Consider the following 20,143-nt stretch of genomic DNA (forward strand, 5'->3'; position numbering starts at 1 on the left):
TTCTCCGTGTTAGCAATACCCCCCAGCTTCGTGTCATCCGCAAACTTTATTAACACATTCCCGCTCTTTGTGCCAAGGTCAGTAATAAATAGGTTAAATAAGATCGGTCCCAAAACCGATCCTTGAGGGACTCCGCTAGTAACCTCCTTCCAGCCTGACAGTTGCTGTTATGAGGAGTTGTTCCACCAAAGCTGTAGGAACTGCAGAATTCTGTGGCAGGTTGTATGGGTCTTATGAAATGAAAAGAATGACAAAGCTAATGTATTTATGTGATATTTCAGCCAGACTCTATCATGCCACAAGTTAGAGGAAGGAAGTAGTGAGGGCAAAAAAACTAACTTGTTTTAAGATTGAGCTTGATGAGTTTATGGAAGGCATGGTATGATGAGATTGCCAGCAATGGCATATTGTCCAGCTGTGACTGCTATTAGCAAATCTCTCCAGCAGCCAGAGATGGGACACTAAATATGGAGGGCTCTGAGTTACTACTGAGAATTTGTTCCCAGGTGTCTGTCCAATGGGTCTTGCCCACATGCCTAGGGTGTAACAATTCTTTTTTTAAGTTGAACCAGTGCAGATTAGAGGTTTCAGTTTACTAAAGGTGGTCTGGAACAAAGCTAGCCAGGTCCCAGATGTACCAAAAGTTTAAGCATGCAGACCTTTGCCCAAATAAATATGTTAGTCTCTAAGGTGCCGCAAGGACTCCTTGTTCTTTTTGCTGATATAGACTAACACAGCTACCTCTCTGAAACCTGTTATTTATACTTCACTTTCCCCTAAGAGACTTTTCTTCTTTGCCTGTTTGGCTAACACTAAACTTTTTCTAAATGTATTTTTTGAGCACTGCTCACTCCTGCCCTCTGTCTGGTGCCAGTGATATCCTTGCTAAATGTGTTGTGTGCACTCGTGCAAATTAGGTGTGTAAATCATAGAGAGTTGCATGCCTTGCAGCGGCCGTGCTGCAGATCTTCTGTTGCAGTGTAGACTTACCCTAACACTCCCTCTTGAGATGCTATTTTTATCTCTACAGTGTGTTGAGAGCTGCTAGCACTTTTCTATGCAGAGAGGATCCTCCCAAACAGTTAGACCTAACAAATTAACAGGAGATGTTTTCCCATTCAAAAGACTTTGAATGTCTCTCTCCACTGGCATCCCAATAATCTCAATTTATGCAAAGCGGTTTTGTTTTTAGTATTTACCCTCTCCTCTCTGCGGCAGTATTACTTTTAACCAGGATTTTTATTTTGTCTTTCTTTCTACTAACGGTCTCTTATGAGAGTTTACAGTGATGGGAATTATAGAAGGTTTATACAGCCATCATCCACCTGCACAACATGGTACACAGTCCTGTCAACTCTCCCATCAGTGTTAATTACAGAATCACAGAATATCAGGGTTGAAAGAGACCTCAGGAGGTCATCTAGTCCAACTCCCTCCTCAAAGCAGGACCAACCCCAACTAAATCATCCCAGCCATGGCTTTGTCAAGTCAGGCCTTAAAAACTTCTAAGGATGGAGATTCCACTACCTAGGTAACCCATTCCAGTGCTTCACCACCCTCCTAGTGAAATAGTTTTTCCTAATATCCAATCTAGACCTCCCCCACTGCAACTTGAGCCCACTGCTCCTTGTTCTGTCATCTGCCACCACTGAAAACAGCCTAATTTTAGCCTCTTTGGAACCCCCCTGCAGGTAGTTGAAGGCTGCTATCAAATCCCTCCTCACTTTTCTCTTCTGCAGACAAAACAACCCCAGTTCCCTCAGCCTCTCCTCATAAGTTATGTGCACCAGCCCTCTAATCATTTTCCTTGCCCTCCACTGGACTCTCTCCAATTTGTCCACATCCTTTCTGTAGTGGGGGGCCCAAAACTGGACAAAATACTCAATATGTGGCCTCACCAGTGCCGAACAGAAGGGAATAATCACTTCCCTTGATCTACTGGCAATGCTCCTACTAATGCAGCCCCATATGCCGTTAGCCGTCTTGGCAACAAGTGCACACTGTTGATTCATATCCAGCTTCTTATGCACTGTAATCCCCATGTCCTCTTCTGCAGAACTGCCACTTAGCCAGTCAGTCCTAGCCTGTAGCAGTGCATTAGCTAGGAAGCCATGCATCATCATCACTGCCTTGCAGGGATGACAGAGGCTCACAAAGCATCAGTTCCTGCCAGTATTTGCAGTATATGTCACTTTAGTCTCCTGAAGCCTATTGCTTAAAACAATCTTATTTTGGGGCTTCTGCAGTTTCAGATGCTCTTCAGGATAGTTTCTGTGTAACTGAGATGAGACCTTTATTTCTGGTCATCAATTGATATAACCGGAGATATTTGAGAACCAGTCTGAATCCATCCTGGAGGTTAGGATTCTACCCCAACTGAAGTGTACCCTGCTGCTGGTCCAGATTCCAAAAGAAACTGAATACAAAGAAAAGCTGCTGATTTGTTGTTCTCGTTAGTCCACACAGTCCAATAACCGCTATCTCAAAAACTATATTGGAATAGATTTTATGTAGGGTGGGCACTACAAGGGGCAAAGAGTGATAGGGCAAGAGCAGTTAGCCGTTAAAATATATTGTATGATGTGAGGTGATGCAGAGCACTTATATTATCTTGTGTATTGTTATACATGTGATCTTGCCTGCAGGTTTCAAGATGCTGTTCCCCATTTTTCTCTTTCCTGTTTCCCCTGGAAGAAGATGGCTGGGCTCCTGTTTATCTGTACATACATAGTGGATGCCTCTGCCTTCAGAATCCAGCGTGTGGAAAGCACAGGTAATGGCAAAGCTCATATCAAAGATTTGAGCTAGAGCATTTGTTTTCCTACCTGTATTTTTTTTTTTAAAGTGAGACACTAATGAAACAATTTCACTGGTTTATGTAGAAAACTGCCAGGATCACACCACGTATTTCAAACACTACTTTGCACTGAAAGGAGAACCTGTGATCCTGAAATGCCCTTCCTCCGAATACAAACACTTGGACTTTCCCTACCATCCATGTAATCTGACATGGTCTAAAAATGATTCAAAAATGATGAACCAAGGCGGAGATGAGGAACGAAGAATTTGGGCACAAGGAGACGCTCTTTGGTTTTTACCAGCATTGTTAGAGGACTCTGGGCAATATATCTGCACTCGAAGGTAGGCATTTAAATAAAAATCCAGTCCATTAAACTACTTGACTGTGCCTAAAAGACGTTATTGGCTTGATCCAAAGCTCTGTGCAGTTCATGAAAGACTCCCACAATCTTCAGTGGGCTTTGGATCTCTGTAGTAAAGTTTATGAAGTAAATATATATTTGTAATTTTTATTATATCATAGAGAGGGCTTCAGAATTATTTCCCCTATTTTTTCTGCTCTGTTTTACATTAAAAATATTAAGTCTTGATCTCCTTGATTTTGCAGGAAGACCCTTTATAGGACTGGACAGCTAGAGTAAAATAATTACATCAAACTAGGCTGAAACTTGAGCTGTGACTTTCCCAACCTTCAGGGAAGACCAAGGCACAAAGGGACTTGGGCAGCTAATTGCATCTCCCCCGCCCCCGCTCTTCTTGCAAGAGGTACCTTACCTCTAAGAAATGGATCACACATGAGAATCCCAAGCAGAGATAGGTGCCTCCCTCCAGGCCACATTCAGGCACTGAACTCCCTGAGAGGGGTGGGGCTTAGGATGCACGCCTCTCCTGGGCATCTCCATTGACTATCTTTAGGCAGAGAGTTGCCTAGCATGCTGGTGAATCCTGTTCTTGGGCACCTATCTCCTTGCATTCATTGTACACGAAGCCTGAGAACTGAACTCAGGCTTTTGAATCGCAGTGATTTCTAGGTGCCTAAAAGTTAGGAATGGTGACACTGAATGTCCCAATGCTGAAATCCCTTTGTGACTCTAGCCTCTTGCCACAGTCACACTTGGAAGGTTTACAAATTTAAAAGAAACTTTCATGTTCAAGGAAGGATCCAGAATCTGGTGGTGCTGCTTGAATGTCTGGAGCAGAGAATCTATCAGCAGAGACATCACAATAGGTTGAACTTGATTCTTTCTGACTCTTAAAAGCTATACCTGCCACCATCCTGATCCAGTTCTCCTATCCTCCATTCAGCCCTCCACTACAAAACTAGCACCTGAGATTTATAATGTAAGAAACAGACAGAGTTTAAAAATGTAAATATTTGAAGCTGTCTTTATAAAGGAGTGGTAAAGCATAAACAAGCAAACATAATTTTCCTCTTGCAAACCACTATTAAGGAATTTACCATATTTTTCAGTACACTGTGAAATGAGGATATTTGCAAACTATTACAGATCTCCACCTCCGCCTGATTAGCAATTATTTTGCTACTGACTGGCAATTTCAAACTGATTAGCAATTATTATGGATTAGAGCTATATGTGCAACACTGTAATGATATTATAACAATGTTAGCAGTTATGTATGCAGCAACAGACTGCAGTGGGTGAATGTGAGAGCCTGAACATTGCAAAAGAATATGTCTCAGTCTTACAAGCGTATGCAGACCTTTATATCAATGGCACTAATCCCTATGCATAAAGTTAAAGCAAATTCATTGAAGTGTTTTGCAAGATTAGGGTCTCACAGGTAAACTTGCTGGGGTTGTGAACTTACAGAACAATACTTGACAGGTATTTTATGATAAAGTAATTCTTCTTAAAGCAACAATGGGCAAATAGTTCTTTTGTTCAGCCTTCTGGGTTGGAAGCAAACCGCCACTATGCAATTGTTACAACGGACATAAGACTGGGATCTTAAATGATAGACAGAGAGAATCCCTATCTATCTATCCAGTAGATATATACCAGAGGGGTAGCCGTATTAGTCTGGATCTGTAAATGCAGCAAAGAGTCCTGTGGCACCTTATAGACTAACAGATGTATTGAAGCATAAGCTTTCATGGGTGAATACCCACATGCATCCGACGAAGTGGGCATTCACCCACGAAAGCTCATGCTCCAATACATCTGTTTAGTCTATAAGGTGCCTGTAGATATAGTCTATCTGGAAAGTCCTGCTTTGAAACTTACATAAACAAAAGCCCCATTGGGTCAAATTGGAAGGAGATACTAAATACTGTAAACACTTCAAAGCAGAGAAGGTGTATTTTGGTCTAGGTTTTGTAAAGTACTATGTACACCTGTCACTTTATAAATGCCTGTCAATAATAAAACAGAAGCCACCATATTTTTAATAAGTGCTCTGACTCAGATTTCATATTTGTTTCTTAGATTGCCCCTGATAGGCACCAACACCTGCACGGTACAATTAAGATCTTATTGACGTGAATGGGTGCAAAAGCACACAGTTCACATCAGAGCTGCCGCTGTTCTGCAGGATACACTCTTTCTTTTTTCCCTGCAAAGCGGGGCTAGCAGGGAGAGATTGCCTCAGTGAATGCAACAAACAGTGTTCCAAAGGAAAAGTTGAATTTTAAAATAAACAACTCACCGCCAAAAAGCTTTCATTCTTCCAAAAACAACACTGGTAACTTCCCGGAATCTCTGCTCGTGACCTAGTATTGACTCAGACTTGACTTACCAGAAACCAGCTACAGGGAGAAAACAAGGTACAAAGATGTTAACTGACCCGTCCAAGGTCACCGAGTAGAGATTAGAACCTACCAGTCCTGACTACTAGCCTCCTACTTTAAGCACTGACAATGCTGCCTTTGTGCTGACTGAAGTATTCCCAGATGTAATCTGAATCTGTTGATGGCAAGAAAGATATAACATGTTCAAACTATCCCTGCAGTCACGGTGCTACCAAAATTTAATACAAGCTGTCTGGCCCCAATGGAAAGGAGTAACAGATGAAGTCTGACCTTGGAGTTCTGGCTGAATGACTTCTGGTCATTATGAAGAGAGATGAGACTCTTCTCTGTATTTTGACAGGATTATTTATAACATTAGAATAGACGCTATAGATTGAAGGTGCATGGCAACTAAAGTGGCCTCTCTCACCTCAGAATTGAGTCATGGCAGCAGGACAGTATGAGGGAGCTTGTACTGCCCATGCTGTGTTGGTTCTGTTGGTAAGCAGAGGACTTTGGTGTCTAGGGCTGTCGATCAAGCACCTTGCACAAGCATTAAATGCATGCCATTCCCCCGCCCCTTCTGTGTGGTGCACACCTGTTAACATCTGTCCTTCATATGCTTGCAGGAATTCCTCTTACTGTGCTGATGTCTCCATTCACCTAACAGTTATTGAGAAAACTGCTGTTCATGAGATTTCCTATCATCAAATTCTCTTCACGTTCACTTCTGGAAAACTTGTTTGCCCTGATCTGGGGGATTTCATACAAAAGGAAACAGACTTGGAGCTAAAATGGTACAAGGTAGAACTTTCTCCTCTTCTAAAGAGTCAGAGTCATAAAGTTTGATGCCAGAAGGGACCACCTGATCATCTAGTCTGGCCTGTGTGTCACAGGCCACCACCATCACTCAGCACCTGCACAATAAACCCAACAACTGAAATTAGACTAAAGTATTACCATCCACAAACTAGACGATAATATGCCACAGGCAGAGTATAGGTGGGAACAAGGTGCAGCCAATGCCTAAGATTCCTGCAGTGGCAGAGAACTGAACAAGTGAGAGAGAGCTAGATAATCCTGGCAAGGGGCCCAGGACTTGTGCTGCTGAGGAAGGCAAAAAACTCAAGGCCCCTACTAATCTGACCTGGGGGAAAATGTCTTTCTCATTCAGGATGGGGGGATCAGGTAGATGCTGAGCATGTGAGCACGAACCAGTCAGCCAGGTACCTGAGAGAGAGGATACTTGGGACCACCTCAGAGCATCAACCCACCCTGTCCAGTGTCCCAGCTCTAGCTGTGGCCCCCTCTCAGGCTTCAGAGGAAGGAGACAGAAAAAAAAAATCCCAGAATACATGGGGGGAGAGGGAAAGGGAGGGAACATCCCTACTTGACCCCTGCAGGTGACTGACTGAAGCCCTGAATGATGAACTTTTAGGAACATGAAACATGAACTAGAAACTGAGCTGTTTTAGAGTTTGCCTAACCCAGGCACTGCCTCACCTTCTCTCCATCTTCTTTTATGTGAGAAGTTCCTGTGGCTTGCTGGTTGCATGCTGGGACTGTGGAAAATGCATTACTTATTTACCATGCTCTTGTTTTAACGCATCACAAATCAATAGCAATAATCATTTTGTCCAGAAGTCTCTTCTGTACAGTTTGAAATTCTGCAGTACGTAGTTACAGCAAATAACGAGCATAGGTCATTAGGCTGGTTTTACAAGCATTATTTTTACTGGGGCTGAAATCATTCTAGCAAAGTTTCCCTGTCCAGCTTTCATCTGAGAAACATGCTATAGTTTATTTGCCTAGGTAACATAAAGTTCAGCTCTACAGCTGGATTAATAACATGACTGTCAGGAAAAAACAGGCCTGTCCACAGTGGGAAAGAACACACTTGCTGCTAGCAAAGCTCAACAGAGTATTGGTGATAACAGCTTGGCAACATGTCACATCTTGCCAGTTGTGGCAGGGGAAAATGATATGGTGCCATGGGAACACGTATGATCACTAAGATGTTCTTGTATCGTACGTAGGGAGATTGTGGAAAGAAGTTCATTATATATTCTCTTTAGCCAACATGCATAATTTAAGATAACAGCATTTGAAAATATATGTTAATAATAATGCATCACACTTCACATAGGGCCTCACATTGGTGGGTTGCAAAGCGTTTTACAATTATTGATGGACTCAGCCTTGCAACACTCACCCAGTCCCTTGAAGTAGCACAAGTGTTATTCTGCTATTTTATAGATAGGGAAATGGAGGTGCTCAGATACTGTAATCATAAATGTGATAAAATCTTAGATAAGAGAATAGGTAACCTCCCCAATGGTTACAAAGAAAGTCAAATCCAGGTCTTTTCACACCCTGGCCTATTTTAACCGTTGGGTTGTTGTTTTTTCTCTAGGATTCTGTACCTTTGGATGAAGACAATAAAAAATTCAAAAGCTTGAAAGGCAAAAACTTTCTCTACATCAGCTCTGTGTCATCAAAAGATTCTGGCTATTACACCTGTGAAATGTCTTTTCTCTATGGACGCACACAGTATAACATCACCAGAACTATTCAGCTACGGACTTTGGGTAAATACTTCCCACTTGAGATGGTACAGTACTTAACGAAACATTTGGCCAGAATGCTCTTTGTCAGTGAAATGTACAGAAGGGAACTCACATTAAGTCTCTCACTGTTGCTGCTGGTTAGCTGACAGGGAAACTGGGATATCAGAGCAGCATACATGCTGCTTACTTGTAATAATGGTCCAAAACAGTTTTCCCAGACAACCCCTGGCACTGCTCAGCTCAGCGCTTTGTTTGGCTAACAGCTGAGCCAGCCCTGGGATTAAGCAGCACATTTCTGGGCAGTAGAACCATATGTTGAAAGTGCCTGTAGTTATTAAACTGAATAATTTGTCACAAGAGCCAATGCAAACATCTTCAGAGGGCTTAGGAAATATAACATTTAGTTTAACTAACAGGGAATGGTGGGAAAGGACATTCATTTCACTTTCTCTTTCATAAAATGGTACAAATTGCTTTGCCTACTGCACTAAGAAACAAACACACCATGGCTGTCAGTACACAACACAAACAACAGAGGGCAGGAGTGTTACATGTACGTTGTTCAGAATATGCCAAGACCAAGAAATATGACTGTGTATTTATTCTATGGACTCTGCAAATGGCTCAAATCCTTCAACCCTTCCTTGCTTGAATAGTGCCTGTCAGACTGCAGTCTGCAATTTAATCTCTCATACCTGACTGCAGAATGGTCTGGGTAATCTGCATAGAAGCAGTTCTTCAGTAAGTGCCTTCTTATTGTAGTGTTCAGCTAGCCTGTGGACAGAGCCAATGCAGTGTGTTGTGCATATAAACACAATGTTAAAAGGGACAAGCAGGACAAGTTGTGCAGAAGAAACAGTGCATTAATGAAAATGGTGCTTCAGGGCTGCCAGAATACCGCTACCTAATAGCAGGAGCAAAGTTTAAAATGGAAGCACACTGCTCTTCTGAGTTTGGGAGTGGATATACTGGGAGCTTGAGACTTATTGCTCAGCAGAAAGGACTCTATGTCTACTGCCTAATCTTGCAGCTATTTCCCACTTGCTCACATCTACCTTTAAGCTCCCCACCGTGCGCCACTGCTTTTGGGATCAAGACCTGAGCCTAAGCACATCTGTAACAATGTTCCCTAACCTGTGTCCCTTCCCTTGAAACCACAGTTCTGCTTGATGAAGGTATCACAAAATGCTTTACAGTGGCATAAAAGCAATAAAAATGGCACACTTCTATTTGTGGTTCTTGTAAGTCTATTAAATTGTCTATTGCACTCATCATGACTATTGTTCTCTCAATCCTGGCAGAACAAGAAAAGAGATTCGGTCCAGTGATTGTATATCCAGATCAGAAGACTACATTAGCTGCTCTTGGTAAGGCCAATAATTATTCACTTGTTTCCAAAAGCAAGAGAATATAGGATGTATTCAGCTCCACTGACTTTGATTTATACCAAATGAGGATCTGCCCTGTGGAGATTTTCATTTGTTCTCTTTAAAAGTATCACACATTGTTTTCCAGTAGACGTTACTAAAGAAAAATGACAATATGTTTTAATAGTTAGTAAAGCGATTTCAGGATCCTTAGAATGCTGGATGAGTTTATCCTTTCCATCAGTAACTTTCCCTGCTCTGCATTCTGTAAAAAGGATCTAGGGTATGTGGCAGCTTTGATGGGCCCGCATGGCTTTCTTTGGGGAAGAAATGATTTCCTTGCCCATGAAGTTTGAACTGTAACTTCTCTGCCACTCTGGTCACTAATTACAGTGCAGATTGGTATGGTCTCAGTGTCATTTCCTTATATATTATTTTATGACATGAATGTTAAGCACTCTTTCCTTTACTGCACCCCCCCCAAATCCAGCATATATTTTAATAGGCTATCTTACTCTATATTATACATGAAGTTTTGCTCTATGAGTTTGATTATTCACTGCCTGTCACCTTCTATTGCCTAAAACTAATAGCAAATGGGAATTCTTCCCTTGTCTACCTCAGGGTTTTGCACTCACTTTGCACCCACTCCACACAAAGATAAATGATTAAACTAGGTGTTTCATTGGGCTCCATATTTTTAATATAAAGTAGGTGCATCCTGGTGAAGGTACATTGTGCAATTATTCTTGCAAAAGTTCTAATTTTTGCACAGTGGTGTTTCCCTATCTTGGAGGCCCCTCTTTGTATTTGATGTCCAGTTTTAACAGGCTTGCCTCAAGCAGACAGTCCAGCTGCGGATGATGTTATACTGCAGGCTAGTCAAGTTTTTCTTGAGCTGTAAATCATTCCCTTGACACACAGAAACTGCAGTGTCTCAAAGCTTCGTGTCACTGGAATGTGGACTTGTCTTCTGAGTAATGTGGTTAGAGCAAATGTTACCAACTAATGTATGGAAAAAATAGATAATCAGCGAGTCCCTTAGTATTGGGGATAGCTTCGAAGAAGCAGAGGATGAGCTAATTGGACAAAAATTCTCTACTTTTCAAGGCTATGTACAAGGCCAAAAGAGAAACCTATGCTCAGTGTATGTAGGGAGTTTACCAACTCTTTCAGTGAGAGTTTTCAATATGCAAAACAGTACATGCTAATACATCTGTGAATGTTTTCTTTTTCTTATTTCTTTTTAAACAGGCTCCAAACTGATCCTTCCATGTAAAGTATTTATCGGATCGAGTAAACATTTTCACACGTTTGTGACGTGGCTAGCAAATGACACTTACATTGATATAACTTACAAACAGGGCAGAGTTACAGAGGGAGAGTATCTGTAAGTATTAAGTAAATGTCACACTCTTTGTTTGTTTGTTTTCTGCTCAGAAATGTTATAGGGACATACCATGCTATTGAATGTCAGGGAGTGAAGTGGGAAATGTTCTGCTGAAAATGGTAGAGCTCGAAAAAAAAATGAAAACAACCAAATTAAACTGAACCAAAACCACCACAACTATTTTGTTTCTGAATAAAATCAATGAGTTTATTTAATTTTATCATTTAAGCGCTGATCTTACAAACACACAAGCAAGTGAGGAATCTTATGACATAAACAGCCCAATTGTCTCCCAATGAAACTATTCACATCTATAAAATTATTCACCTGCACAAATGATCAGGCCTTTATAACAATGGCTATGTGACAGAAAATGTGCTGAGGGAGAGGCACAGTTTCTATAGGCTTTAAAAGAAAATTGCAGCTATGGTATCTTGTTAATATTGTATAAGTTTGACATAATCAGGACAAAAAAGAAGTAATTCTAACTGGGGGTGAAGTTCATTGCTGTGGAAACGGCCAGCACAAGGTCTATGCACCTCTTAAATCCTTCTTAAGACCTCAAAATAGACACTTAAGTGGGATTTTACTGGCACACAAGCCTCTGCACAGGGGTGAATTTCTTTCAGGGACAGGTGTATAGGCAGTCTGGCCTGGCAGTCACACCTGGACTGGTGTTCACAAGTTGATAGCAAGCCGGGATCAAAGTAACTGCTAGAACTGGGATTGATAGACAAGAACTGAGGTCAGAGACAGGAGATCAGAGGTGGTTACTGAGCTGGAATCAGGTAGCAGGAGTCAGGAAAGCAAGGTGTGGTCAGGAGTCATAGCAGACTAGAAGTTTGTGTGTTTGCCCAGACAACTTCCCAGGGCACCAGGGTTAAATAGGGAGCATGGGTCAACCAGAAGGTTGAAGGGAGCTGTTGCTCTGGATCAGGGATTGGAAACCTTTGGCCTGCGGCCCACCAGATTTGGCCGATCGCAGCTCCCACCGGCCGTGGTTCACTGCTCCAGGCCAATGGGGGCTGTGAGAAGTGGCGCAGGCAAAAGGATGTGCTTGCTGCCGCTTTCTGCGTCCCCCATTGGCCTGGAACAGGGAACCGTGACCAGTGGGAGCTGCGATCAGCCAAACCTGTGGATGAGCAGGTAAACAAACTGGCCCGGCCCACCAGGGGGCTTACCCTGGTGGGCTGCAGGTCAAAGGTTGCTGATCCCTGCTCTGGACCCTTTGGGCAGTACTTCCAGTGGCACCTAATCTCCTCAGTGCTTCTTAGATGGGGTTCTGCATGGTCGCCTCGTGGTGATGTGGGACTCTCAGCTGTCCCAACCTCTACAGATTTGGGTTCTATAATTTCATTAGACAGTCAAAATCCATCCCAGAAGCCTCCAGCCCCACAGAATGACTCCAGCTCTACTGCACAGAGGGAAGGCACCAGGGGGATATAAACCCCCATTTTACAACACATTTATGATTGTTAAATCATTTGCCATCAGTTCAATAATGATTCAATCATAAAAAGAACTCTGAAGAAAATGTTGAATTTGAGATATTCCTTTCCCTCTCCATTTAAGCCATTAATAAAGCAGGCTGGACGTTTTTTGATAGTCTTTTCCACTCAACTTTCAATATGGGCACAAGCCTAATCCCCTTACATGTGAGCAGTCCTTACTCAGGTGAGAGGTTTCAAATGGCATTCTAACTCGAGTAAGCATGAACAGGATTGGGCCCTCCTTGGTCACTATATCAGGTGAAATCTAGAACTAGTCTCAGAAATTCTGTCTGTGATGTCAAATGAGAAAGTGACTTGCAGAGGAAAAACAGTTGGGCCTATGTTTGTTTTGCTGCTTTTATGATGCACAAAGAAGACCTGAAAGGCTTTAAAAAAAAATTCTGCTTGCATTTTGTTTAATAAGAAATTTGGATCTTGTCTATCCTGGTTTTCCTAGAAGACTCTATGAATAAAAAAATAGAGTACTGAAAGATCAGGCCATTAAACAACCAGGCTAAGCAAAATGGATGTCATGAATGCACTATAATGTGAACAGTGTGGTTTAGAATGCATCCCACAATGATTCTGGAAATAAATCAATATACAATAGATTTTAGTGTGAGAAACTGGTAACTGAGTGTATCAAAACCACCAAAATTATTATATTCTGGAAAATTCAGGTATAAAAAATGTGACAAATGTATTATTTTTGTTCCAGGGAGATTGTAGAAAATGATGAGAACTACATTGAGGTGCCACTGATTTTTGATCCAGTCAGAGAAATGGATTTTTATACAGATTTTAAGTGTGAAGCCCAGAATAATCATGGACGCCAAGTGCTGCCAACACGGGTCAAACAAGGAGGTATTTATCTTAACTGCATGCTAGGGGGAAAGCACGCTGTATTCAGTATCAGAGGAATAGCCGTGTTAGTCTGGATCTGTAAAAGCAGCAAAGAGTCCTGTGGCACCTTATAGACTAACAGATGTATTGGAGCATGAGCTTTCGTGGGTGAATACCCACTTCGTCAGATACATGTCATGCATGTCACACTGTATTCGTTACTGGCTGTGAAATCCAGCTAAGCCACGTTCAAATAGCTAGGGCTGTGTTTGAGTTATTGCTTGGCACATAAGAGCTTCTTTGTTTACCTACATACTCACTGTTCTTGACAGTACCGTACTTTGGTGTATTTCCAGCATGAAAGGTACTGTCCACTGTCTCTATAGAAACTGCCTGGAGGTGACTTCAGTGACATTCTGCCCATGTTTAAGGGCTTCATGTGAGGGATCCTGTTGCTGGAGGGGCCTAAGTTTTTAAAGATAATGGGTGACATTTTGGCCCCAATGAAGTCAATGACAAACTCCCATTGACTTCAAAGAGCCAGGATTTCACCCAGCGCCTCAGGTGAGGGAAATAGCAGAACAAGGATACCCTAAATGTCCCAGTTTGTCTCACACAGACTGGCTCTGAAATAACAAAAGGTGAGAATTCCAACAGGCTTAGTTATTTTGGTTCCACTTTGTGTACAGACTAGGCCTTAGTTTAGTGCAACTGTGTTATGATGTAAAAGACCATTGGACACGTGGACTGAGAAACAGCTATGAAAACAGTATGAAATAATACAGATTTTTCTTTGCATGATGTTGGTAAGTGACTAAAGCTTGCTCATTTGGCACTGGAAAGGCACAGTGACATTTACTGCCTTTATCATAGTCACAATTCACTCATGTCTACTGTGATTTGGGGTTCACTCTTTTGGGTTGTTTTGTTATATTGATCACAGCTTCCCTGAGTTGTTTGGGTACCTAGATATTACTCAGGTGAAGGAAATGACATGGATGGAGACTGATCTTTCTGCTAATTTTTGGTTCCTATGTGAAAGATAAATGGTAAAATCCAAAATGAGCTGCATTATAATTTTTCCATTGGAAAATATTTACTCTTGGAAATCAGTCCAACTTACTTTAATAAAAATTTCAGCTTCAATCAGTTTTGTTCATAGTAATTTAAGGTTCTGACCCTGCAGTCTTCATTCTACACTATTCTTCTCACCCATGAGCTTAACGCCATTAAAACTAATGGGATTATTTTTGTGAGAAAGGGCTGTAGGATCAGACACCAACTTTTCTTGGGAGGCTTTTCTGAATTTAGGTAATTGTCTTTTTAAAATATACATAATATTTTTTTCTGGATTTTTACAGCATCCAGTTTCCCCTGGCATATTGCAGCAATTCCGGTAGCCCTGATCTGCCTGATTTTGGGGGGATTATGCATGCAGAAATGCTGGAAGCGGAGAGCTGGTAAAGGATATGCTATAGCCAAGCTGTAACTGGGAAAACCTGTGTTAGTCTTCAACCATCAACCAAAACGTTTTCATCCAGCCTATACCTTAAATGAAACAAGGCAAGATATCTCAGGCCAGCCACATTATTTTCTAAGAGGGTGGATATTAGATACTTTCTCTTATCTAAACTTGTTTAACTTGGTTAAACTGTAAATATGGTGGTTTTTGTATAAACAACTATGTACAGAAAAAAGGTGTGCTATTATTTTGCAATTGAAGAGCTTTTTGTAGTGTCATGAATGTGTCTGCATATCTCTGGTCTGTCTCCTGGTTATTTGAGGAGGCGGAAGAAAGGAGTTGTCCCTGGTCCTTGTAACTACTATAACCTTATCATTAAGAAAATAATAATTAAAAGAGTGACTTAAGCCTGCTAGTTCCCAGAAGTCCAGTTCCAGTGGGGGCAAAGGTATTGCTTATTTGCAATGCCTACCTTATCTTTTCTCAGACTGAAAAAGAACCAGGCTCCTTTCCGCTGCCAAATAGAGTCATCATAACAAGAGGAATCATTTTCATGCCTGTTTACTGTGCTATTCCACAGAAATCTCAAATTTTGTTGGATCATGTTCTATTTGGGATATTATTCATTTACATGTGCTTTCCAAAAGAAACAAACAGCTCTACATCCATATAATAGATACAGTAAATATAATGGAGAATTCCATTTCATTTAGTCAGCAGAAGCCTGGTAGCTAGAGATTCATAGGCAAATGTAACATGGTTTTTATCTTTGCTATGAAAACAATCTGGAGGGACATTACCGCTGTCTTGGAACTGTAAATGCATTTTCCATAAATCATTTGACTAATCCTTGCTTTGATTCTCATAGACTCATAGACTCATAGGTCAGAAGGGACCAATATGATCATCTAGTCTGACCTCCTGCACAAGGCAGGCCACAAAACCCTTTACCCATCACACATTATAACACCCCTAACCCATGACTGAGTTATTGAAATCCTCAAAAATTATGATTGAAGACCTCAAGCTGCAGAGAATCCACCAGCAAGCGACCATGCCCACGCTGCAGAGGAAGGCGAAAACCTCCAGGGCTCTGCCAATCGCCATGGAGGAAATTCCTTCTGACCCCAATATGCGATCAGCTAAACCTGAGCATGTGGGCAAGACTCACAGCCAGCCCCAAGAAAGAATTCTCTGCAGTAACTCAGTTCCCATCCATCAACATCCCTCACAGACCATGAGCAAACTTATTGCTGATAATCAAGATCAGTTGCCAAATTAAACTATCCATCATAACATCCCTCATATACTTATCAGTTAGTCTTAAACCAGATAAGTCTTTTGCCCACTACTTCCACTCGGACTGTGCTTCAGAACTTCACTCCCTAATGGTTAGAAACCTTCGTCTAATTCAATCTAAACTTCTAATATCAGTTTGTACCCATTCGTCCTCGTGCCTACATTATATAAACTTAAATAATTCCTCTCCCTCTAACGTTAATCCCCTGATATATTATATAGAGCAAGCATATCCCGGAGCCTTCTTTTGGCCAGGCTAAACAGCCAAGCTCTTTGAGTCTCTTTCATCAGCATATATTCCATTCCTCGGATCATCCTAGTAGCCCGTCTCTGAACCTGTTCCAGTTTGAATTCATCCTTCTTAAACATGGGTCACCAGAACTGCACACAATATTCCAGGTGGGGTCTCACCAGCGCTGTATATAACGGCACTAACACCTCCTTCCTGGAAGTGATTTGACAACCCACCAGTAAAAATGACATAACCTTGTCTCAGAGCATCTACTTGTTTTATGTACCACTGTTACGTATAGTGGGCCTGATTCATTAGTACAATTACTTCCCTAAAATCAATGCAATTACACAAGTATAAAACTGCAGTGAGATCAGAATCAGGCTCAATGTGTTGTACTTTAAAATTGAAATATACAAAGGGTCAAATCAAATACACAAGGAACAAATCACAGCCCCATTGGACCAATTAGATTAAACTAATGCTACTTCATTGCTGACACACAACAGAGAGAGACACACATTGAAGAAATATACTATGTCTTGGACTGGTAGAATCTTGGTAATTAAAATGAACATAGTGTCTAGATAATTCTTTCTCTTGCAAGCAATAATATATGTGGAAGTAGAGGAACAGTAAAGTGATATGCCACGGCTATTATCTCCATGTGCATGGGAAAGGAAGAGAGCTAAAGTTAAGACTTCAGATTTATATAGGTTTTCAAAATTAGCAGGCCTCATAATTCCCCCTATGAAATTATATGTTCAGATATTTCACATGAGAAGAATTCTAAACTGGCTGGGACAGAATCAAGACAAGCACTGACTCTAAATAAAGGAATTATAATACACTGACATAGGCCAGGGAGAATAAACCCATGCATTTCAAGAACATATAGAAACTACACTGTTAACAGTGATCCATTTACACTGCAAATGTCCCTAGATATCTGGGACAAAACTTCAGACAAGCTACTTAATTTCCACTACACCTTGTAGGTAGCTCAGAGTTTAACCCAAAAAATGTATGGGGGTGTGACAGGACAAAATCTCTCTCCTGCTCTGTCTACACAGATAATTCAGACTCCTTCCCTTGTTAAACAGCTGCTTTTCCCACCACCTTTACTAACCAGACACCACACTATTTACACTATCCGTTCTTCCCAGGTCCTCCACCAAGAAGGGACAAGATCTCTCCATGCAACAATCATCCTGACTCTGCAACCTCTTCCCCTCCCCCAACCTCCAGCACTTCTTTCCTAGGCCCTTTTTCTACCTTCTGCATTAATGACTAATTAACTCTTTAGTTCTCCCCAGCCATTCTCATCCACTGATTGGGCACAGTCAGGTCCACCCCAGGGGAGTTAACTGGTGTTTAAGTAGTCAGAGTACTGGCTCAGTTTATTCCCTGCTCTCTGTCCCCTGATGCCTGATGGATGAATTTTTTTTCTTTCCTGGAGCTCTTCTCTTCCACAGGGAGCCTGAAGCCCAGCTGGCAGCAGGGAGCCTGGTGGGCACAGCCTGGCTCAGATCAGGGCATGGGGAGCCCAGGCAGCAGCAGGGAGTCCGGGGGCAGCCAGGCTCCCTGCAGGGAGTGGGATGGGCACAGCCTGGTTGGGAGTAGGAAGCCCCACAGCAGCTGGGATCCAGTTGGAGCTCCCCACCCACCCATGGCTTTCTTGTCAATTTCACTGCTCCAGCATGTAGCTGTGAAATTGACAAGAATCAAAGCTAGCAGCTCATGTAAGTAAACAGCATCTACAGTGACACTGTGTCACCCTAACTACAGCAACATAAGCCTTACGCTTCTTGTGGACATGGCTTTATGATGTCAGTGTAGAAGGACACTTACAAGGGTGGGAGCAAGGCTGTAATATGCACACTTACATGATTCGGTCAAAGTAAGTTGCCTTATCTTGACCTAACTGTAGTGTAGACCAAACCCCAATCTATTTCTGTTTTAATCACTTTTGCTAAATGTGGCCCACGCCAAGTGGCAGGGTATCAGCTCAGGCCTGCCACTGCAAAGAGTTTGAGCTGCCTGTGCTAAAGGATTACTGTCACACCTCTACTGATTATGTTTCAGCAACTGGACACCATCATTGTTCTACAATAATTTTCTGCTGATGTACATTGGACTCTACTGTGCCATACCACTGCTATGCTTTTAGCAGGTTCTCACTACTGAGCTGCCTGTGAGGTAAATGTCCTTTCTGGGGCAGAGCGGTGGGTACACTCCCTCTGCTCACTTCTAGTCTCCAAGAGGACTTTTTCTTCCCTGAGTCCCAAAGCCTACTGGTGCTCCCACAATTCCCCCAGTCTGGGATTGCAGCTAGAAGCCACAGTTCTAGCCCCCCTGTACTCAGGAAAGTGTGCTAAGCAACTAAACAAACAAAGCAAGAGTGGAATTCATAAAGCAGTGTGGGAAAGGAAATACCAGTATGAGAAGATCCTCCTCCATCCTGCTTAACATAAGACACTCGGGTCATAAAGACAGATAACTTGTCTGTTACAATGGACTGTAATTAGAGTTGGAACGCACAACCCATCACAAGCTCCAGGCTCCAACAGACACTATTGTCCTGAGGCAACTGGCAGCTCTGTTCATCAGCTAGAATGCATTAGGGCTTTGGACAGGATTACAAAGCTCTGCAGCTTAGCAGGCATATCCAACAATTGTGTTCAGTATTTATGTCTTGATCTGCCAAATCTCTTCACTCAGGAAAGGGCTGCAAATAGGGCGCTGAAAGTTTAACTGAGGAAAGAGGGATGATCATATATTCCTTAACAATGTTTACAACCCAGATTTGATTCACAGCAGCATAGCGTAGGTCGGCAACCTACGGCACGTGTGTCAAAGGGGATACGTGAGCCGATTTTTCATGGCACGCAGGGTGGGCCGAGCTGCTCAGCCCGCCGCTGCTCTGGGGTTCCCGCTGCTGGCCCCTTACCAGCCGGGGTCCTGCCCAGTCCCACTCAGTACCCGCTGCTGGCCTCGGGGAAGGAACCCCAGGCTGTTAGCGGGCTCAGACCCCAGCTGGCAAGGAGCCAGCAGCCAAAACCCCAGAGCAGGGGTGGGCTGAGACCTCAGCTGGCAAGGAGCCAGCAGCCGAAACCCCAGAGTGGGGGCAGGCTGAGACCCCAGCTGGCAAGGAGCCAGCAGCCAAAACCCCAGAGTGGGGGCAGGCTGAGCAGCTCAGCCTGCCCCTGCTCTAGGGTTTCCACCACTGGCTCCTGCCAGCCGGAGTCCTGCCACCGGTCCCACTCAGTGCCAGCTGCTGGCCTGGGGGATGGAACCCCAGGCTGGCAGCGAGCTAAGACCCCAGCTGGCAAGGAGCTGGTGGTGGAAACCCCAGAGCGGCGATGGGCTGAGCTGCTCAGCCCACCACTGCTCTGGGGTTCCCGCTGCTGGCCCCTTGCCAGCCGGGGTCCCCCCCCCCGCCGCAGCCCCACTCAGTACCCGCTGCTGGCTTGCTGGAAGGAATCCCAGGCTGGCAGGGCTGAGACCCCAGCTGGCAGGAGCCGGTGGTGGAAACCCCAGCACTCTGGTGGTCAGCCTGCCGTTGCTCTGGAGTTCTGGCTGCTGGCCCCTTGCCAGCCGGGATCCCTGCAGCCCCACTCACCTTGTTTCCAGTTGGAGTTCCAGCGCAGGCCCCCTGCCAGACAGGGTCCAGGTTTCCAGCCCTGCTCAGGCCTACCAGCCGCCAGCTCCACTCACCTCAGCTGCTGATCTGGGGTTCCAGCTGCTGACCTCCTGCCAGCCGGTTATCAACTTATAACTCAGAAGTCTGTGTGCAGCTTAAAGTATCGAAATACATGCCATCAGACATTGGAAAACTCAGCAAGGAAAAGCAAGGGCAAGGATCACACTAAACTAATAAGATCTGCATTTTAATTTAATTTTAAATAAAGCTTCTGAAACATTTTGAAAACCTTGTTTACTTTA

At 43.1% G+C, this 20,143-nt stretch overlaps 1 protein-coding gene across 1 annotated transcript in view; it reads left to right on the plus strand.

Annotated features, from left to right (window-relative positions):
* Positions 1 to 15,515, plus strand: part of IL1R2 (interleukin 1 receptor type 2) — a 17,975-nt gene extending 2,460 nt beyond the window's left edge. The window contains exons 2-9 of the mRNA XM_032793958.2: positions 2,646 to 2,773; positions 2,883 to 3,141; positions 6,178 to 6,352; positions 7,962 to 8,136; positions 9,417 to 9,482; positions 10,737 to 10,872; positions 13,081 to 13,226; positions 14,567 to 15,515. Coding sequence (XP_032649849.1) covers positions 2,646 to 2,773; positions 2,883 to 3,141; positions 6,178 to 6,352; positions 7,962 to 8,136; positions 9,417 to 9,482; positions 10,737 to 10,872; positions 13,081 to 13,226; positions 14,567 to 14,694 — 1,213 coding nt within the window. The 3' untranslated portion in view covers positions 14,695 to 15,515. The remainder of the gene's footprint in view (positions 1 to 2,645; positions 2,774 to 2,882; positions 3,142 to 6,177; positions 6,353 to 7,961; positions 8,137 to 9,416; positions 9,483 to 10,736; positions 10,873 to 13,080; positions 13,227 to 14,566) is intronic.
* The last annotated feature ends 4,628 nt before the right edge of the window (positions 15,516 to 20,143 follow it).

Source organism: Chelonoidis abingdonii, chromosome 1 (genome assembly GCF_003597395.2).
Source record: "Chelonoidis abingdonii isolate Lonesome George chromosome 1, CheloAbing_2.0, whole genome shotgun sequence".
In the NCBI taxonomy this organism is placed as follows: domain Eukaryota; kingdom Metazoa; phylum Chordata; order Testudines; family Testudinidae; genus Chelonoidis; species Chelonoidis abingdonii.